Source organism: Rhinolophus sinicus, linkage group LG03 (assembly GCF_036562045.2).
Source record: "Rhinolophus sinicus isolate RSC01 linkage group LG03, ASM3656204v1, whole genome shotgun sequence".
In the NCBI taxonomy this organism is placed as follows: Eukaryota; Metazoa; Chordata; class Mammalia; order Chiroptera; family Rhinolophidae; genus Rhinolophus; species Rhinolophus sinicus.
In genome coordinates this window covers 103,072,833-103,095,223 of record NC_133753.1, presented here as the reverse complement: position 1 = coordinate 103,095,223, position 22,391 = coordinate 103,072,833, and the positions used below count along the sequence as shown (strand labels likewise).

Below are 22,391 nucleotides of genomic sequence, written 5' to 3'. Positions count from 1 at the left end.
CCTGCTAATTATCACCCTGGAGAAAAAGTACCTGGACTTCCAAGAGCATAGATTACCATTGTCTGTTTTATTCCTTATACACATGGAATCCTACAGTGTGTACCGCTTTGTCTGGCATCTTTCAACTGTCTACTACTTTTCTCTTCTTTATAGCTGGGGGAGAGGGGTGGGAAAGAGGTGAAACAAACCTGACAGATGGACATGCTATGGGGTCCTGGTGACCAGTGTGGGTCCTGGCGAGAAAGGGCTGGGATGGGATGGAGTATCTAACTGGTCTGGCCTGAGTCAGGAGCCCATGTGTGAACCAATCATAGGTGACCCCAAAGATGATCCCTGTTTGGGGTAAACCTTGCAAGAGCCAACTGCTCCTTATCCTCAGCCCCTCAGGAGAACCCTCACACCGTATCTCCGTATGGCGCTATGTGAACAGCACCTCCTGGAGTTGTGCAGCATGGTTGCTTCGTTGTCACACAGCCTGTGGGGGGACAGGACCAGGCCATCCAGGAAATCGGTGTATTAGGGCAGCGTGACATGAAGCTGGGCCAGTAGCCTGGACCTCTCCTGTCCTCCCTCCTGCCAGCTCTCAGGACTCCAGCATCAGGTCAGGCCAGGGTCCCACCAGAGGGTGGGGGACAGGGTGGGACCTCATGCCCAGTGCCCCCTCTAGGTTCCTGGCGTCCTCCTGGCATAATCCCCTCTGCTCCAATGGCCGTGGGGGTCAGAGATCACAGATTCTAAAACATGCAGGTCCTTAGAGGAAGCTTGGGTGGCATGAGATTCAAGGCAACCACATGCTTCAGTAAATCAAGAGTGATGTTTGCACAAAGGGGCTACTCAGGCTTGGAAGGAGGTTTTTGGGAAAAGCACTTGTGAAAGGTCAGGGAGACCCAGGGGCAGCCAGAGTGAGGCCCCTGGCCTTCCTGGAGGGCACTGTGGGCTCCTAGGGTGAAGGGGAGGCGGGAACCAGGAGACCAGAAGCAGAGAGAAAGAGAACCCAGACTTGGTGGCTTGGCCGGTTTGCCATCCCTCCCACCACTGACTAGCCACCTTGACCTGGAGTAAGTGCTTAACCTCCGTGGGTCTCCTTTGCTCATCGGCAAAACAGGGTTGATGACAATCATAGAACACTGATTGCATGTGTGAGGACTGAATGCCTGGAAGATTAAAAAGTAATCACTGAGATAAATAAGGATTTTAAACTGAGGAAATCAAAAGCCAGCAAAAAGTTCAAATGAAGAATTTTTTTTTTAAATAATGAAAAAATTTCAAGATGAAAGAAAGAAAAGAGTAGGACCAATGAGATGGCAGCTTTGAAATATAAATGTGCAGAGAGCTAAAATATAATGCAAAGTTAAAATCAGCAAATACAAAATTAAAATGAAAAACCAGGAAGTTGGGCTTAAAACTTACACTTAACAAGAGATAAAAGTTAGCAGGTTTAAAATAATGATAAAATAAAGTGACAAAATGAATGTGATTTAAGTTAGAAGATCAAAGCCTAAAGTCTGAGATTAAAAGATTACACATATGAAAGTTAAAGATGTAAGAGTTTAAGAAGACGCAGACGACCACCCATGTGGACAGGACCGCGGGTGAAGAACTGACGTTAAGAATGAAGCCAGTAATGTTTATCTTCTAAACAAGAAGTAAACTTTAAAGATGACTAAGCGAAAACTTATTTTAAAGGAAACAATAACAAAAAGCTTGAAGATTACAGATGCAGATGGTCAAATAAACTCAGATTTCACACAATAAAAATGAGAACAATGAAATGACTTGTAAATGGCTTCAGGAGAAGGAACATTTTTCAGAATGGAGGGCAAATCTGGGAATGTTTGGAGCTCAGGGAAGATGACAAAGAGGAGGGGAAGATGAAAGATTTAGGGGAGTGTGTGTGTGTGTGTGTGTGTGTGTGTGTGTGTTCACATGGAAAGGCTTCTCTGGAGGTACGGGGTTTGAGCCAGGATCTGGGGGCTGAGCTAAGAGAAGGCGGTAGGGGTACCCCAGGAAGGTCTAGGAAGGAGGGGGGATAAAGGACAGAAGTGATGAACGTAATGAATTCCAGGGATGTGCACCTCGCAAGGGGAAAATGAAGACGCTCCTGGTAAATTTCAGGCTCCAGGATTCTGGGAAAGCAGACCCCAAGTTGTCCGTGGAGTCAGAGGGGAGGGTGGCCACTGCAGCTGGGAGATGGAGGCTGTGAGGGCATCTAGATAGACATTGGGGCAGCCCTGGGGAAGCAGGTTCTTCCCTCCGCTGGTATGCTTGAGGGAAAGAGCAGAAAGCTGTGCCCAAGGTTCCAGAGCTAAGTCTCCTGGTTATTTGCCCTATCCAACGTTGCCTCCTGAATTTACACTGGAGTCCAAATTTTAGTCTTAAGACATTTTCCAGTCACTCCTGGGAAGTAAGAGAGGCAGCAGGGTAAGTGCCTAGAGTTGGGGTTGGCAAGGGGGAGGTGATGAGAGAGTTTAGGACAGAGATCCAGGCGCTGGAACCAGCTCCATGGAGAGGAGCAGAGCCTGGAGTCAGGAGGCGCACATCAAGACGCGAGGTCCTACAGGGTGCGGAGGCCACGGTGATGGGAGGAGGAAGAGTGGATCACGTCCTGGTCTGTGGGGTCCTGGAGATGGAATCAACACCCACCTGCTAGTTGGCCTCTGTCTCAGATGGATACTCTTGTGTAGGGGCCGGAACCAAGTCCGGGAGGCCACAGGAGCAGAGAGCTCTAGGGCTAAGAGCTGGGACTTCTGGGTGCCCATCTAGCTCTGGCTTGGGAACGTGGCCACGTGCCTTCTGCGCTGTGAGCCTGTCTCCCCCTGCATCCATCAATGGTGGCGTGATGCGCAGTGGTGAAAGGGCTGAGGGTGACACCTGGTGGTAAATGGGAAGCATGACAGGCGAGGCTTGGCTGATGGTTCACCAAGGAGCCAGGGGTGGGTGCGTGTTCCACCTTCCAGCTTCACCCCTAGTTTCCTCAGGAGGAGAAGGCCAAGGCCTCCCAATTGACCTCAGATGGTCCGACCGATGTCCTTCAGAACAGGCAGAGCAAAGAGGGGAAGTGGGATAAGAGAAGTTCCAGTTCCTGAGACCACTGACACACCCATGTGACAGACCCTGTGCTGGGGTGAGGGAATGTCGCATCTGATCATCACAACAGCAACATGCAATGTATTTCATTGTCCCAACCAGACTGGAGATGAGGAAATGGGCTCAGGGAGGTTTAGGGGTCTGGTGAAGGTCATAAGCCAGGTAAGTGACTGAGCTGGAATTCAAGCCCAGATGGTCTCAACCTAAGCTCGTTCAGGTTCCTTTCATGTCCCAAGGGGCCAGTGCTGTGTGCATGGGGCAGAGGCGTCACAAGGACACCTTGCTGCTTGCTGCAGCCCACCCACAGTGGATCAGTCCCACACCCGAACGCTGCTGCTCCAGGTTGTACTTAATCTTCGAAAGGTGGGAGCCGTCTGACTCTATCCCAGGAGGAGTGACCCAGAGAAGGACGCTCCTCCGAACCCCAGCCAACTCGTGATTCCCAACATTTCCCTCTGTGACCCCAATACCTGGGGATCATGGTCCCCATTTTACAGAAGAGGAAACTGAGGCTTCGTCCAGGGCCACATGGGTAAGCGAGTCAGAGATGGAAGCTGGGTCTCAACCACTGCACGGCGCTGCCTCTTGATGACGAATGTAGGACTCTGTGAGCGATGAGGTGCTTCACCCCAGCGGGAGTGCAAAAGAGGGCCCCAGTCATGGAAAACGGGAAAGAACAGAGGACTGCTTTAGAGCAGCACCTCTCAACCATAGCACTACTGACATTTCTGGGCTGGATGGTTCTTTGTTCTGGGGGCTGTCCTGTACATTGCAGGGTACTTAGCAGCATCCCTGGCCTCTGCCCACCAGATGCCAGTAGCATCCTACCAGAGAGTCTCAAGATGTCGCCAAATGTCCCTTAGGGGGAAATGCATGTTGGGTTGAGAACCACTGGGTTGGAGAGAGCTGTGCGGTGAGTCCCACCTGGCCGGTGAAGGTGGGGTTGCTACCTCCTAACTGTAGCCTCACAGGAGGGGCTTTAGGAAGACCCCTTGAAGAGCTTGTTGTGCCTTCCTTGAAGTTGGGGGACACAGCAGATGGGTGCCCAACATTTGAGTCGTGAATTGAGACTATGCTTACAATGAAAGTGACTTTGAGTGCCTGCTGAGGTGGAGGGGCCTCCCCAGGTCTCGTGCAGGGTCAAGGGCAGGAGATCCCCCATTTGAACAGGTTTCATAACAAATTGGGAATCAAAATAAATTTGCTGTTATGATTATATCCTGTGAGTCCTGTTTGGATCTTTGTCTTTGGCATTCTTCAAATTTAATAAAATGTGCCTAAGTGTGGACTTTTTTTACTTATAATGCTTGTGATTCTTTGTATTTCACATTTATATCTTTTGTCAATTTGGAAGTTTCTCAGCTGTTTCCTCTTTAAATAATGTCTCTCTTCAATTCTCTCTATTTTCTTTTGGAACCCAATGAGACACGTATTAGCCTTTCTTTTATTCTCTTTGTCTTTTACTTATTCAGCCAATATTTTCTGAGCACACTGTCAGACACAATCGTAGACATTTGACCCAGGTAAACTCTCTTGTGCATTTTCCATCTCTGGGTAATCTCTTCAGATCTACCTTCTAATTTTCCAGGTCCCCGTCAGCTTTCTTTAATCTTTTGTTTTAAATATCTATTGAATTTTACTTTTAGTGATGAAATTTTTCATTTTAGAAGTTTTAATTAGATCTTTTCAAATTAGTCTGGTCTTTTTTTTTTTCCTTGATAGTATCATGTTTCTTGCTCCTGTTTTGAATTCAATCTTATTTCTTTAAACCTTAAAGATAAGCATTTCATATTTCGTATCCAACAATCGCAGTACCTGAAGTTCCTTTGTTGGCTTTTGCTTTGTGTATTGTTACATTTTGGATTGTGAGCTTATGTCCCGCGAAATCCGGGGACCTCAGATGACAGCACATTCCGTCAGAAGGGGGACACACTGGCTTCTGCTCTGTACCAAGAACACTTTAAAGTCATTTGCTGGCTTAGTAGTATTTCTTTTTCTTTTTCTTTTTTTTTTTAAATCTTTGTTGCCACTACAGCTTTTATGGCCAATCAACAAGAGAGATTTGTTGTTTCTTTCTTTCCTTCTTTCTTTTTTCCTTCCTTCCTTCCTTCCTTCCTTCCTTCCTTCCTTCCTTCCTTCCTTCTTTCTTTCTTATTGGGGGACAGTGTATTTCTCCAGGACCCATCAGCTCCAAGTCATTGTCCTTCAATCCAGTTGTGGAGGGTGCAACTCAGCTCCAAGCCCAGTCACCATTTTCAATCTTTTTTTTTTTTTAAAAAAGATTTTATTGGAGAAGGGGAACAGGACTTTATTGGGGAACAGTGTGTACTTTCAGGCCTTTTTTCCAAGTCAAATTGTTGTCCTTTCAATCTTAGTTGTGGAGGGTGCCGTTCAGCTTCAAGTTGTTGTCCTTTCAGTCTTAGTTGTGGAGGGCGCAGCTCAGCTCCAGGTCCAGTTGCTGTTGTTAGTTGCAGGGGGTGCAGCCCACCATCCCTTGCAGGAGTCAAACCGGCAACCCTGTGGTTGAGAGGATGCGCTCCAACCAACTGAGCCATCCAGGAGCTCAACGGCAGCTCAGCTTAAGGTGCTGTGTTCAATCTTAGTTGCAGGGGGCACTGCCCACCATCCCTTGCGGGACTCGAGGAATTGAACTGGCAACTTTGTGGTTGAGAGCCCACTGGCCCATGTGGGAATCGAACCAGCCGCCTTAGGAGCATGGAGCTCTAACTGCCTGAGCCACCAGGCTGGCCCGCCATTTTCAATCTTTAGTTGCAAGGGGGTGTAAACCACCATCCCATGTGGGAATTGAACCGGCAATCTCACTCTAACCAACTGAGCCATCCGGCCACCCCTCCAGCAGCTCAGCAGTGTTGTCTTCAATCTAGTTGTGGAAGGCGCAGTTCACTGGCCCATGTGGGAATTGAACCGGTGACCCTGTTTGTTGTTCAGAGCTTGCGCTCTAACCGACTAAGCCATCCGGCCACCCCTCTGGCTTAGTATTTCTTGAATCACTCCAGTGGCATAAATTCAAACTCCAATCTCTTATGAGGCATGGGTTGTTAGAAAGTCTCCTGTGATTTTTTTTTTTCCCCTACCCAGAGTCTAGGCCAAGACACACAAGTTTCCTTGTCACCTTCCTTTGCCAGGCCAAAGTTTTTCTAGTCCATACTTCTAAGGAGGTGGTAGCTCTGTAGTTGTTGACTTTGGGCAGGCATCTTGGTTCCAGTTTTCCACCTTGCAAAGCCTTGTCCTCTGAGCCCCCTGTGGCCATGAAATCCCCAGCCTTTGGGTTTCCGACATGGCAAATGCCTGAGGCAGCTGCAGCTCACGCATCAGCTTACCATTCTGGTTTCCAGATCTTGGTTTTCGGTCGTTAGGGATTTCCTGTACTTTCCTACAAGCTCAGCATATGCTTAAAAGCCTGCCTGTTGTATTTTATCTGGCAAATTACATCAGGAGAAATCATATCAAGAGGAATTTTTTAAATGAAGCGTAGTCTGCTATGTGTTGTCAGCAACAGAAATGTCACTGTGTCTTCAGGCACACATTTGTAATTGTTCTGGATTCTGTGGGAGATGGTTTTCAGAGGTTTGTTCTTAAGCTCCTAGTCTCCCAAGTGCCGTTCCCTTTCTTTGGTTCTGCAGGGTTTTTACAGGTCTTACTGCTGAGTATTTCCCCCTCTCTCCTGAATTTGCTCACTCCTGGGTCCCGTGTTCCAGGTGGAGTGCGGGTGGGAGCCCCTTCTCTGTGTGCCTCTGCTGGGCCTCCCATCCGGTACCTCCTGTGGGGCTGCCTTGGTGTTGGCCCCACTCCCAGCACACGTGTAGCTCCCTGAAGTCTGGGTCAGGGGACTCAGAGGCTGGATTAATGTCATCAGATTTCCCAGATACTGGCGTCAGTTTGTCTGTCCACCTCATTGTATGGTGTTATTATGGACCTTCATCTTTTCCTATATCTTCATGGGTACAGCATATGATATTTCTAACCCAGTTGTGCATCAAGAGGAGAATGGATAAAGACAAATACTGTATGATCTCACTTACACGTGGAGTCTAAACAAAACAAAACAACACCCAAACTATAAATACAAAGAACAGATTGGTGGTTGCCAGAGGCAGGGAGGTAGAAGGTGGGCAAAACGAGTAAAGGGGGTCAGAAGGTACAAACTCTCAGTTACAAAATAAACAAGTCGTGGTGACTATAGTTAATAACACTGTACTGTATATTTGAAAGGTGCTAAGGGAGTTGATCTTTTTTAAAAATTAAATTTATTGGGGTCACAATGGTTAGTAAAATTACATAGGTATCAAATGTACGAGAGTAGATCTTAAAAGTTCCCATCACAAGAAAGAAATTGTGAGCACGCGGGTGATGGGTGTTAACTAGACTTACTGTGGTGATCAGGCCACAGTACATATACCTATCGAATCATGTACACCTGAAACTAATACATAGGTCAATTACACCTCAATAAAAAATGAATACGAAAACAGAGAAGAGAATGGATGCATAAATTACGGTACACTCATACAAGGGAATACCACACAGCAGTAAGAAAAGAAGGGATTATTGCTACACACAAGAAAGGGATTAATTTCACAGGCGTAATGTGAGCTAAAAGAAAACACCCAGACCTCGAATTACATAAGCAAAAGTCATCTATGATGACAGAGGTAGAAATATTGGTTGTTTCTTAGTGGGGGGCGGGGATGAGCGTAGCTGGGAAGGGGCACAAGGTGCCTGCTTGGAGTTGGACATGTCCTAGCTTTTGATTTGCATAGTGATTACACAGGTGTATACTTATGTAATTGTTAATTAATCTGGACACCTAAGACTTTTGGACTTTACTGCATGTAAATTCATTCTCAGTAAAAAAAACAAAACCTAAGACTCATTAGGAAATATTCCAAACATCCAAATAATTATAAAGGACCATCACTTTACAGAACACTTTAAAAATAACGACCCCAATTCAGTGATACCCACTGAAGTCTTAGATGTAGATGGTTCGTCTCCCACTCCATCCCATCCTAGGAAACCTCTAACCTGAAAGCGCTGTGTATCATCTGTCTTTTTGTGGTTATTATATTGGAGAGTTGACAGAGGCTGTATTGTGGGCTTTCCACCAGAACCCCAAAGTCCTTACTTCTTTCTTCCATTTGAAATTTTAAGGTCAGTTTATTAAGTTTGATGATGAAAGTTATCAGAAGAATATTCTCCTGAAAATTGTTTTTTCTTAGAATGAAAACATAGAAAATCTAAACACTTTCAGGGTAGCCTCAGATGCTGAGCCTGCAGATGGGAACAGGCGATTGGTCACTCTCTGGTCAGCAGGATTATAGCCTGGACCACCCTCCTGGTCCTCTTGCTCCGAGCCAGCCGTTCATTTCCAGGCACGAAGCCTCCGCCCCCCCCCCCCCTTACGTGTTTGCTGCCACCTCCTGCAACTGGGTGTCAGCGCATGAAGATCACAATCTGTTTCTGTTTATTTTTTTCAGTTACAGTTGACACTCACTATTATTTTATATTAGTTTCAGGTGTACAGTATAGTGGTTAGACAGTTATATAATTTATGCAGTGATCCCCCTGACTAGTCTAGTACACAGCTGGCACTATACACAGTTGTTGCAACATTATGGACTATATTCTTTGTGCTATAATTTACATCCCCATGACTGTTTTGTAACTACTAGCCTTCACTTCTTAATCCCTTGTCCTTTTTCACCCAGCTGCCCAACCTCCCTCCCGTCTGGCAACCATCAGTTTATTCTCTGCATCTATGAGTCTGTTTCTGTTTTGTTTTGTTCGTTTATTTTGTTCTTTAGAGTTCACATGTAAGTGAGAGGTCACGATCTGTTTCAAATTGCTGTTTCCCACTTAGTTCATTTTTCCCTTGTTCTTCTCTCACTCATTTCTTTTTAATTTCCAAGAGTCCTGCATCAAACCTGGCCTTTCAGCTTCAGGAGCTGCCGACTGTAACGGACGACCACGAAATAACTGCTTTTCGGCTCCTGCTTCGTTTCTGTTCTGAACCGTCTTTTTTCTTCTTCTGGTTTTTATTTCATTTATTCTTTCATTTAATTTTTCTTGAATAGCCAACACTACAGTAAAAATCGTCACCAAGCCAAGGGTTTCGTCTGCCCACGGTGCTAATATTAAAATGTCTGAGACATTCTTGTTTTCTAGATTCTTTTCTAGAGAATATTGCACGAAGGAGGAATTCATCTGGGTGTTTTTCACAGCATGTCAACTTGAATGTGTTTTGGGCAGCTTTGTCATTTTCTCCAGCCTCAGAGTAACAGTGAAGTGTGTGTGTGTGTGTGTGTGTGTGTGTGTGTGTGTGTGTGTCGGGGGGGGGATTTCCTGGTAATTCCAGATGACACTGGAAGCTGTCTTCACTGGTCTTGCTCACATTCTTACAGCCTGACAGAGAGAACTAGAGCAGGCCTGGAGCTAGATGGAGGCGGGTGGTGGACCCCAGAGCCTCCAGCTCACGGTGCTGCTCCTCGCCAGAATCTGGCAGGGTGGCCCTCTCTGCTGCCCATGGATGGCCAGGGCACATGGAGGGACCACAGTCACCAGCACAAAGCCAGGCCAAGTCAGCTGAGCACGAGCCCCCACTGCTCCCTAGTTCTGCATTCGACTCGCTCATAACTTTTTTAAATATTTTTTACTAAAATGTTTTTCCAGAAGGATCATTGTCTTCATTTCCCCCCCAGATTTATTGAGCTATAATTGACACATAATATTGTGTAAGTTTAAGGTATACAGCGGGATGATTTCATATATGTACATATTGCAAAATGATTACCATCTCTTATAACTTTTAAATCAAGTGACGTCAAACGGATTTACTTGGGGGATCTACTGTACATCATGAGGACTATGGTTAATAGCACTGTATTGCATGCCTGAAATCTGCTAAGAGAGTAGTCTTAAGTGTTCTCATCACACCAAAAAATGGTGGTAACTATGCTGTGTTTAATTAGCTTGATTGTGGTAACCATTTCAAAATGTATACATATATGAAAACATCATGTCGTACACCTTACATATACATGTGTGTGTGTATATATATATATATATATATATATGGTCTTTTATTTGTAAATTATACCTCAATAGAGCTGGAAAAACCAAAATGATAGGTAGTGGCAAATGGAAAAAGAAAAAAGCTATATATACATATAATGGAATATTATTCAGCCTTAAAAAGAAAGGAAATCCTGCCACTTGTGACAGCATGGATGGACCTTGAGGACATTATGCTAAGTGAAGGAAACCAGTCACAAAAAGACAAATTCAGTATGATTCTACTTATATGAGATAACTACAGTAGTCAAACTTATGGACACAGAAGGTAGAATGGTGGTTGCCACTGTGGGGTGGGGAATAGAGTTTCAGTTTTGCAAGATGAAAAGCTCTAGAGATCTGTTGAAAAGCAACGTGGACATAGTTAACACTACTGCATTGTACACTTTAAAATGGTTAAGATGTTAAATTCTATGTTTTGTGATTTTTACCACAATTAAAAAAGAAAAGTGTTTCATTCACCCCTGCCCAGCTATCCCCTCACCCCAAGTTGATTGCAGTTGCTGAAATGGTTCTTGATACTTTTCCCTCTTTTTTTCTGTTAAAATGATAAATTGCACCAACTTATTTTTTCCCAGAAATTATATGAACAAATAAGCATATTCACATATTATTTAACAAAAATTCCTAATACAGGTTGGTGTTAATATTAACAAATCACACTCTTTCCACAATCTTACTGGTACATATGTGGAAACATGGCAGTTATTATAATGTAAAGTTTCTTTTCTTTTAAAAAAATAACTTACTGAGGTGAAAATTACATAACATAAAATTAATCATTTTAAAGAGGCACTCAGTGGCCTTCCGCACATTCCCAAAGTTGTGAAACCACCCTCTTTATCTAATTCCTAAACATGTTCATCACTCCAAAGTAAGTCTCTCGTCCATTGAGCAGTCGCGCCCCACGTCCCCAGTCCCCTCAGACCCTGCTCTGTCTCTATGCGGTTATCTATTCTGGACATTCCCTACAAACAGAACCATACGTACGTGACCTTTTGTGTCTGGCTTCTTTCATTTAGCATAACGTTTCGGAGTTTTCTTCCTGTCGTAGCATGGATCGGTACTTCACTCCTTTCTATGGCTGAATAATATTCCATTGTATGAATATGTTACATTGTGTTTATGCATTCATCAGTTGATGGACATTTGTGTTGTTTCCACTCTTTGGCTATTATAAATAATGCTGCTATAAACATTTATGTACAAGTTTTTGTGTGGACATGTTTTAATTTATTTTGGGTATGTACCTAGGAGTAAAATTTCTGGGACATATGGTAACTCTCTGTTTAACATTTCGAGGAACTGCCAAACTATTTTCCAGAGTGGCTGTACCATTTTACATTCCCACCAGCAGTGTGTGAGAGTTCTAATTTCTCCACATTTTTGCCAACCCGTCAGTGTCTATCTTTTCTTTTTAGCCATCCTAGTGGTTGTGAAGTGTTATCTCAGTGAGGTTTTGATTTCCATTTCCTGATGACTAATGAGGCCATGCATCTTTCCTGTGCTTTGGACATCGGTATATCTGCTCTGGAAAGAGGTGTGTGCAGATCTTTTGCTTATTTTTTAATTGGGTTATTTGTCTTTTCATTGTTACGTTGAAAGAGTTCCTTGTATATTCTGGATGCTAGGCCTTTATCAGACACATGATTGGCAAACATTTTCTCACAGTTGGTAAGTACCCTTTGGCACAAAAAAGTTTTAAATTTTGCTGAAGTCCAATTAGTCTGTTTTTTTTTTCTTTGGGTTGCTTGTGCTTTGGGTTCCTCTCGCAGTGACTGAGTCCAGGGCTGTGGCAGGGACAATACAAGTTAAGTTTGGAGAATATTGCAGTACAGAAAACAAGGAAGTGCTTAAAAAACAAAAGGATAGGGCATGTCAAAGACACAGGGAAGCCAACCAAAAGGGCTCTCCATGGCCAAAGCTAGCACAACTTGAACAACAAAGGAAATAAAATGGTAGTATTGGGTAATAACCCAAAGTATAAAATAAATAGCCATATATCCTTAGTGATATAAATAAATAACTGGATAAATAAATAAACGAGAGAAGAGACAACTCTTCCTTACAGAAGAATTCCAGTTCAAAAATGGAGACAGAATGAGGAAACTAGAAAATCACTATTAGAATATCACAGTAACAATTGCCTCAGGCAAGATCCACAAATCAGTGGTGAAAGTTTAAGGAGAAAATGGATGTTTGTATAATCTCAGAGTATCTCCTCCCAAATAGTTATGAATTATTAAGGAAAAAAGAGTAATTGACAGTGGGGAACCCTGGCATATATCAGGTGATGGTCACCGGTACTAAGACATCAAAATCCGGTACCCCTGCCATGTGCACTGAGGGGGTACATCACCTCCACGCTCTGTCTAATCACGAAAAAACACCAAACAAGCCAAACTGAGGGGCGTTCAACAAAGTAACTGGTCAGTGCTCTTCAAATGTGTCAAGGTCATGAAAGACCAGGAAAGTCTGCAAAACCGTTTCCAACTGGAGGGTAAGGAGACGTGATGTCTGTGTGCCCTTGTGGGGTTCTCGGTGGGAACCTGGAACAGAAAAGGGCCATTAGAGGAAACACTAGTGAGACCCAAATAAAGTCTGTACTCTCGTCCATAGTATCCTACCGATGTCAGCTTTCTAGTTTGGATCATTGCACTGTGGTTGTGCAAGAGGGTAACATGAGGGGAACTTGGTGAAGGGTGTATGGGAACGCTACTATTTTTACAGTTCTTTAAAGACTGGAATTACCTGAAAATTTAAAAGTTAGAAAAGTCAATGCAGGGGTGTTGTGTGGATGCCCTCTGTCCAGAGCAGCCGGGCCCCAGGCCCGTCCCCCATAGACCAGACCGGACCCTGGGGGCCGCTTGCCCACTGGCTCCTGGGGTGTCAAGGCCGGGATGCTGTGGCAGGGGTGAGGAGCTGCGCTGAGCTCTCCGGGCTGCTTCACATCATGTCAGCGATCTGCTGACCCTAACCTGGGCCATCGAGGGGCCCAGCAAGCTGAGGCTGGGGCTCCCTGGGCCTCACAGGCGCTCTCCTGCAGGAGAGGGGCAACTTCCCCCTGGGCTGGGAGAGTGAAAGAAATGGGCGGAGCTTTTAGTCTAAGGCCTTCTCTGGGGTCTCCTTTAGACACCACCATGCACGAGATTGGTTTTATTTTCTCCATTTTACAGATGAGGAAACTGAGGCACAGGAAGTAGAGCAATGGACCTGGCCTGCACAGCCAGAAGGTTGTGGGCTGGGCTAAACCCTATGGTGTCCAGTGTCTGAGCTCTTTCCAGGCTGGTCCGTGTTGTGTTGGATGACTCCCCACAGGGTCACAGTTCTGAAGGACCAAGGCTGCCCTCCAGGCCTTGGGCTTTGCACACCCCTCCCTGAGGCCCCCCCACTCATGTCCTTGCACACCCTTCCCTGAGGACCCCCGACACCGCATGTCCTTGCACACCCTTCCCTGAGGCCCCCCCGACACTGCATGTGCATGTCCAGGGCTTCCTGCCTTCCTGCTCTCGAGGCTGGGAGCCCCTGAGGGCCATTCTGGGTAGCAGTCTATCATGGCCACCTCCGCCCTCAGGAGTCTCACCCTCCAACAGGTCCCCTTGCCTTGACTTTGGGTTGGTTTCAGCTAAGGGGAGGGGTGGCAGGAGGAGGGCAGGAGAGGCAGGGCTATTTACTTCTCCTGCTCCTTCCCTACTGGGGCCACACCACCTGCTGGGGTCGTCTCCACAGCAGCAGCTTTTGCCCAGTTTCAGTCACAGCCCCTTTGCTTTGCCCCTTCAGGGTAGCAATGGCTCCTCAGTCCTTTGTGGGCTCGCTTAGCCCTGTCCACACCTGTGCACTCAGCCCTTTCCTTCAGCTCCTGTTCCCTGCACGGCCCCACTTCCTCCTCCAGGACTGGCCGGTCCGGCTCCTGAGAAAGGGCATGAAGCTTCCGACATTCAGCTGTTAGCTTCCAGAGCCTTGTTCAGTCTCCCAGGGAGGCACCCTCACCTGCAAAGCCTGTCAAACGCCCACAAAGCTTGCCAATGTTGACACCAGCTTGCTGCTGGTGATAGAATTAGTTCACCGATGTTGTAAGTGTTCTCACCTAACTCAACAAACTGTCAGCCGATCTATCGCTATTTTGCCTAACGGGGCGGTTTTTTATTTTTCTCTTAAGGCCCACTTATAACTCGAACAGATTCAAATCCAAACAAAGCAGCTCAGCTCCGGACTTCTTCTATGCCAGGCCCTCATCAGGCATTCACACCTGAGTCACACAGCCCACCAGGAACAGTATCAAGACCAACTCCTGGCACCAGGGTGCCCACAATTTGGGAGACGATAGGGGAACCCAGGGCACCAACAGAGAGGAGCAGACAACAGCAGGCGTCCTGGACCTCAGTCACAAGCTTTATTGTCTCGAGCACGGACTCGCCACACTTCAACAATTCCACTTTGGGAGGGGAGGGGTGCGGGGAGGACCTGGGGAAGGGCATGGCTGAGTCCACAGTGGGCAGGCGCAGATCCTCACAGGGAAGCCGCTTCTTTGACCCCTGCCTCCTGCAAGCCCGCGGGGGCTCAGCTCCTCCGGGTGAGGGCCTTTGGCTGTTAGTAGACTAATCAGGCCTCCTGTGGGTAGACGAGCTGCCTGATTTTGCTGGAAATAGTATTTGACTCTGTTAGGCCACTAAAGCATCATTTCTAGACTGTTGTTAATAAAACGGCATGCGAGAGCTACCAAAAGCCAATGGGGAGAGTGGAGGGGGCCGATGGGATTAACCGGCTGCCCTAGGATGGGCACCACCCACCTGTACCCAGGAGCACTGAGGCTACCGGGGCTGCTCCAGGAACAGACTGCATACCTACCCTAGCACACCTTGGGAACGCCATGATGGGATGCCAGGCGCCCCCTGGAGCCCCGCTGGGGTGGGACCCCAAGTGAAAACTCTCCCTGAGCTGGGGAGGCAGGTCAGGCCCTCTGCGGTGGTGCTGCTGCGGCACAAGGCATAACCTGTGGGCCCTCTCGCTATGGAGGTGGGAGCTGCAGGGCAAAGGCTGGCTTTCCCCGCCACGCACAGGCCTGGAGAAGCTCAGCAGGGCTTGAGAGGAAGAGGGAGAGACGGTTAGACTTTTCTTGCCAACAACATCCCTTAGGTTCTTTTCCTGGAGAACAGGACTTAAGAAGCGCTGGGCGGGTGCCTGGTAAGACTGAAAGGGGGATGCTGGTACCTGTGCACTCTGAGGCATGTGCTTGGCACGCACACCCCTGAACATTACCCACATGTGCACAGCCAAGCTGCAGGAATGCTTGTGGTGTGTGCGGGCACAGCTCTGCCAGGCCTGAGGCTCAGTCCTGGAACCCAAGTGTGTGCGTCTGTGTGGCCTGAGCATGGCTGACTACAAACACCCCACCTGCATGCCCACGTGTGCATGTGACCCCTCTGAGTGTGTGTGTGCCAAGGGTCAGTGGGTGCATATGCCAGGGCCTGCACGGGCGCACCTTCAGGAGAGAAGCCCAGTTTTGGAACATCAGCCCACAGGGCACCGTATTACTGACCAGTCAAAACATGCCTGGAGCTGTTGTGGGCTCCCCAGGGGCCGCCTTGCTCCAGCTTCAAGCCAGGTCACTGGCAGGGGGTTGAGGAGAGGGGCTTCCAAACTTTCCTAATACTGTGGCTCCTGGCCTTGGTGACCACCCTCTGGCCAGCAGCTTGGAGCTGTGTGTAAGTGTGTGTTGGTGTTGGAGGGATGAAGAGCCTTGCTCCCCAACACCTTGAACCTGGGATTTCACTGGGCAGATGGGCCACGGGGAACTTGTGCCAGTGCTTGAAGGAGGCTCAGGATGTGGGGACAAACAGCCCTGGGCACTGCCTTTGTCTGGAAGTGGCTACAGAAAAGGGGGTCCCCCGGCTTCTGAGGACTGGATTCCCTCCACGTGCCTGCAAGGAGAGGACCTCCTCTGACCCTTTCCTGGGACAGTGGCTCTCTGGGGTCTGACGGGGACCCAGAAGAAGGAGGGGAAGAAAGGGAGGGCAGGGACATGCCTAGGGCACCAAGATGGTGCTCAGGTCATCTCATTCCGGGGAGAAGGGCCTGGCCAGATTGCTCAGCCTCCAAACTCCAGATGCTGCCAGGTTGTCCTGGGTGTCCAGGCTGGAGGTCCGGGGCCAGGGCTGTACCGCTTTCTGGAGAAGGTCGTGCTTGAGGAAGCCTCCTGGTCCGGCAGGGGGTCTGGGTGGGGGATTGTCCACAGCAGTGGGTACGTTATTGTTACAAACACTGTTCTTGCCTCCAAAGTGACAGTCCTGGCCCCTGCCTGGAGGAGGTGCCGCTGGGGTAGAACGGAGGGGCTCTGGTGCCAACTGGGCTGCTCCAAGGTGTCCCTCAGGGTCAGTGCTTGTCCTGGAGAGAGCAAGGGCTTGATCATCAAGTGTCTCCAGGAATGGTGGGAGGGTGGGGGGGACAGGAAAGGGAGGGTGGGCTGGGGGAGAGAGCCTCCCTGTGTCAAGTAGAGGAAACAGTATGGGCTAAGAGCCTGAGGCAGGAAAAGTCGCTTTGCCGCGTGTTTGAGGCATGGTGAGACAGGAGATAGGGTGGGAGCTGTTTAGGGAAAGGTGAGGGGAAGAGGCAAGAGCGGATGGGTTTACAAAGAGCCCTGAGTGCCTGTGTGGCGGCAGGAACCAAGAAAATGAAAATTGGAGGTTTTCATGTTTGTAAATTGGGATGACCCCACATGCCTCACAGGGCTGCTGGGAGGACAAAGCCACACAAGGTATGGATGTCAGCTCCCAGGGTTGCTGGCACAGGCGGCAGACACAACCCTGCCACTTCCCCCTACATCTCCACGCCTGCACCTTGCTCACAGGTCCGATGCAGGGTGGGTGCCCTCCTTTCCCCACTGCCCCTCACCCACAGGCCTGGCCCTTGGCAGCGTCTGTGGCCAAGGTTCTCGTGTCTCTAGGTGAGCACCTGTGGCCCGGGGTTCTCCTGTCGGGGTTGGAGGGATGAGTTGCTTCCCCCACTAGCCCAGGGTTACTCAGCAAGCCAGGGACAGAGCCAGGGCTGGGCTCCTCCCACCTAACCAGGCTGGCACCACCAGGTGGGTGCCTATAAGACTGTGGGTGAAGGCCCGGGGTTAACTGTGGGGTGGGGTGTGGGGGAAACACACTTAAAACGTAACAGTCCAGCACAAACATGACAATCATGGGAGTCACAGGCTCCCTTCAGGCCCATGAAGTTCTAGAAAACTAATTTTACACCCATACTTTTATAAAATGTAGAATTTATAGGGATTGCTTAAGGAAGAGAGAAAATACCTATGCTTAAAATATTCAGTGGAAAAAAAACAGGCGGTACAACTGAATACAGAGTATGTGTACATCTATTAAAATGATGTATGTGATGCTTTGCAACCATCATAGTAAAGACTGGCTCAGGCAAGAGTCGTCACGCTGAACTGGTGTGTGTGGCGGGAAGGGTTGGTGTAGAGCAGGGTATTCACATGGTTGTACAGTCTCTCTCCACAGGCTGCTCATTAGGAAACACCAATAACTACACAGTGGAGAAATCAGACACCTCCCTGGCTAGGTGATCAAAATTCACATCAGGAGGGAAGGGCAGACAGACGTCATGTCCCCAGGTCGGATGCCCGGAGAAGGCCCGACACTGACAAAGTGCTCCAGCCGGAGATGTAGAAGCCGGTGCTGATCACAGGGACCCATCAGACAAGCCCTAAATGAGGACTCTCCCATCAAGAAAGGGCGTGGGGACTATACAGCAAAATGTCAGTGTCATAAAAATCAAAGAAAATTTGAAAAAATGTTCCAGATTAAAGAAGACTAGAAAGACATAATTAAATGCAATAAGTTAACTCAACCTTTGACTGAATCTTACACTGAGGGGATAAAGATGGAAGACGCTCCGAGAGTATGGCGAGCAGACTGGATATAAACCTAGTATCAACGTTACATTTGCTGAGATAGGTAACTGTGGTTATGTAAAATCATGTCCTTTTCCTCAGGAAATACAGACTTAAGTGTTAAGCGCCACGACACATGCAATTATACTCAAAATGGTTTAGAAAAAAATTACAGGTATTACACACACATCTTCATATAGAGAGCAAAAGATAAAGCAGATGGGGCATAATGTTTACAAAGTTATGGAGGAAAGGGTATATCACATTCTGGGTACTATTTCCATTCCTGCAACGTTTTTGTAATTTTGAAATTATTGCCAAATAAAAGCTAATATATATACACATATACATACATATACATACACATATAATAGCTTCTCATTATTCATAGTATTTCTGTTCTATAAAGACACCACCAACGCTGAATTATTGAACCCTGAGCCATTGCTCCCGGGGGAAATACCGGGTTAGGTTCCTGTGAACCTCTAAGCACAATGTTTCTGTCATTGGTCAATACACAGCCATGTTTTATTGTGTGATTCTGTGCAAAGACACCTTAGTTAATGTATACTGCTGACTTATTAACAATGAACTCAAGGCCAATAGTACAGCTGGTCCTTGAATAACATCATTTCATTATAACGTTGATGAGAACAACAATAAATTGAATCCCAGCCAGGGCCACTGTCTGCGTGGCATTTGTAATGATCTCCCCAGGTCTGTGTGGGTTTTCTCTGGGTATTCTGGTTTCATTCCACATCCCAGAGATGTGCACACTAGGAGAATTGGCGTGTCTAAATTGTCCTCGCCTGAGTGACTGTGGGTGTGAGTGGCCCTGCGATGAAAGGGCACCCTGTCCAGGGTGGGTCCAGCCTTGAACCTGAGCTGCTGGGAGAGGCTCGGGCCGCTCTCAACCCTGCACTGAAATAAGCAGCTCGGAAAATAATCAGCTTACTTGTTTTCATTCATCTTCTTAAATGTATGTATAGTTCACACTTATTTCAATGTTTAATATTAGACGTGTGTTGGGTCTTTATTTAGAAGTTTGGTGATGTTTTTGTGACCAGGAATATGCTGTAGGAACTTAACTCTTGCTTATATCAATTAGCCAATGGTAAAACTGGTTTCGTTATGTCACTGGGTTTAAAGTCAGTTTCCAAGAACCTATTAATGACATTAAGTGAGAGCTTACTGTTTAACTCATGCCTGAAAGAGGCTTATTTCACACATGGATTTTCTTCATAAGGCACACAGCTGTCTTCTTACCAGACAGCACTTCAGCACTGCACTGTGGAGTCATTTTAAACAGCAGACATTACCAAGAAAAAAACACACAAAAATGTGAACAATGTGGCACTGAATAGACTGCAAAACGGACACATTTGAAGTATGAGCTGAAGCAAGAAGGCAGAGAACGGTCTTGTCACCCCTCAGCGGGAATATGCAGGTCTGGTGACTCAAGTTTTGCTCTGCTCTGCACATGTCCAAGAATGACCACAATATTGCTGCACATATTGATTTTGGGGTTACAAATAAATTTTAGTGAGTAGGCAAGTCTGAAAATATGGAATCTGTGAATAATGAGAACTGACTGTAGATGTACACATATATGCACATACACACATGCTTAGGAAAGTTCAGGAAAGATATCACTTAAAAACATGAAGTCATCTCTGGGTCACAGGACTACTGGTATTTTCTTCTTTATATATTTTTGGGTTTTTTTCTCCCAAAAGTTTCCCAAGAGGCATTAATACTTTATAATAAAAGTTTATTTTCTTTTCTTTTTTGTTTAAAAGGGAAACAAGGCTAAAAAAGCAGGATGGATATTGAATCAAGATTGAAGCATCTTTGTATTTTTGGTGACTTTTCAGGCTTTTTTCTGCCTGTACAGGAGGGCCATGGGAGTGCCAGTGTGTCTCCCAGGGGCCAGGGTGCCCCTTACCTCTTGTTTGTGGGCCTTGTCTTGCTGGTGGATACCATTTGCAGAACCGGAGTTGCCGATAGCCTGTAAGAGTCAAGCACGGGCAGAGGCTGAGTGAGGTTCACCAGGCAGCAGTTCCTGGTCCGTCCACTAGGTGGAGAGGTCTTCCTGACCGGATCATCTCAGACTCCAAACTGACCAGAGCCCTTCAGAATGCAGGTCCCAGGACGCTGGGAAACCAAGGCTCTCAGGGCACAGCTGCGTCTCCCCTCTTAGGCTGAGATACCCTCATGCTAAGGGACTCCCAGAGGGCGTGCCTGTGTCTCTCCTCTCAGAACAGGGTTCCCAGAACAGACAGGGTTGCCTCCCTTTTCAGACTAGGGTTCCCAGGACATAGCCCCTGGCTTGCCTCCTGGTCAGCCCACCCTGGCCCATGGCTCACCAGGGACTTGTCGGGACAGCCCCTCATGGCCTCCATGAGCTTCTCCACCTGCTGGGCCTGGTCCAGCGCGTCCCGCAGGGCATCCTCTGTGCTCATCAGCTGGTGCTGCAGCCGCAGGAGCTCAGGTGCTGAGGACGGGTCAATGAGGGAGTAGCGCCGCTGCTCCGACAGGGCCTTCTCCTTGTCCTGGAAGCAGCCAGAGCGCAAGTGAAGGAGGGAGGGAGTGAGTGTCGGGGTGTGTGTGCGTCTGTGTGTGCACGTGTGTGTCGCAGGAGGGCGGCCTCTCCACTAGATGGGAAACTTCTGGCCCCACCTCATCTCTGAGCCAGGCCTGAACATCACCGGGACGCCCCCCAGGCCTCCCTCCTTCACCTGAGGGTCCCCACAGAAGCATTTTCCCTGTCCTGGCCCTGAATTCCCAGGCTCTGTCAGGTACTTCACATCCTCCAAGTCCCCAAATCCAGGTTCCTCCCTTCTTTCCTTCTTAATTCCCCCCTATTCCCTCCATACTGTCTTATGTGGGTCCCTCATCTTCACCCCCAGACCGTCAGCCTCATAACTTCTTAACCTCCAGCCATCTCACCCCTTGCCATAGTGGCCCCTTTACCCCTCCTCTTCCACGCAGCAGGACACAGCTGCCCCATCCACCATGGGGCCGAGACACACCTGCCTCATTGCCACACAAACATGCCCCCTCCTTCCTGACAGTCGTGTGTCAGTCCCCAATGCAGGACCCTAAACGAGGAGTGCTTTCTGGTTGATTACTTCCCTGAATGGGGAGCTCACCACCCAGCAGTAGCCCATCCTACCTCTGAATTAGTCAGATTCTTAGGAAGTCTCCCTTTGCAATGCATTATCCAGACTGTCACACAGCCAGCCATACGTCTGCAACAGCAGCCATCCATGGCCCCTCCACCAGCTATGTCACTGACCCTGTGGTTCTGGGGGATTCTGAACTTTCTCTGTGGCCTGGCTGTTCCTGGGGTAGCTCTAGGAGGTCACCACTCTATGACCTGATAGCATGGCAGCCGCAGCCCCACCTTGGTATTCCCCTGCCCCCAGACCATCCTTCCCCACATACCAGTCCAGTCAGCTTTTCACGCAGGCCCCGGATGTCATCCTTGAGTTTCTGCTCCTTGATCCGCCACTCAGCCTTGTGGACCTCGCGGCTCAGGTCCCGTTCAGGCCCTGGGGAGTGGCGATTGGCCTCCAGCAACAATACCCTCAATTCGTTCAGGCTCCTGGAGAGGGTAGGGGGGTGGGGATTACAGAACAGCTACAGTCAGCCTTGGTCCCTCTGCTCCCACATTCCAGCCACATCCCAAGTGCCTAGAGACTGGCCGTTTGAGGGGGACACTGGCTATTAAAATATCATCTGCAACACCACATTAATAAAATGAAAAATAAAAATCACATGATCATATCAATAGACGCAGAAAAGGCATTTGATAAAATCCAGCAGCCATTTATGATAAAAACCCTTAAGAAAGTGGGAATAGAGGGATCATATCTCAACATAATAAAGGCCATATATGATAAACCCACAGCTAACATCATACTCAATGGGGAAAAGCTAAAACCATTCCCCTTAAGATCAGGAACAAGGCAAGGTTGCCCACTTTCTCCACTTCTATTCAACATAGTGCTGGAAGTTCTAGCCACAGCAATCAGACAAGAAAAAGAAATAAAAGGCATCCAAATCGGTAAGGAGGAAGTAAAATTGTCATTATATGCAGATGATATGATACTATATTTAGAGAACCCTAAAGACTCCACCAAGAAACTATTAGAGCTGATAGATGAATTTAGTAAAGTAGCAGGATACAAAATTAATATTCAGAAATCAGTTGCATTTGTATATGTCAATAATAAAACATCAGAAGGAGAAATTAAAAAGCAATCCCATTTACAATTGCTCCAAAGACTATAAAATACCTGGGAATAAA

General features: G+C 47.5%; 1 protein-coding gene across 3 annotated transcripts in view; it reads right to left on the bottom strand.

The window, feature by feature from the left end:
• Positions 1–14,550: 14,550 nt before the first annotated feature.
• CLIP2 (CAP-Gly domain containing linker protein 2) overlaps positions 14,551–22,391 on the bottom strand; it is an 81,915-nt gene continuing 74,074 nt past the window's right edge. For 2 of the 3 annotated variants that reach the window (XM_019754979.2, XM_019754978.2), the window contains exons 14-17: positions 21,527–21,686; positions 20,446–20,631; positions 20,025–20,087; positions 14,551–16,563 (exon numbers count right to left, since the gene is read on the bottom strand). In XM_019754979.2, the coding sequence (XP_019610538.2) occupies positions 16,552–16,563; positions 20,025–20,087; positions 20,446–20,631; positions 21,527–21,686 (421 nt within the window). In that variant the 3' untranslated portion in view covers positions 14,551–16,551. The remainder of the gene's footprint in view (positions 16,564–20,024; positions 20,088–20,445; positions 20,632–21,526; positions 21,687–22,391) is intronic. The other variant, XM_019754980.2, reaches the window with a different exon arrangement.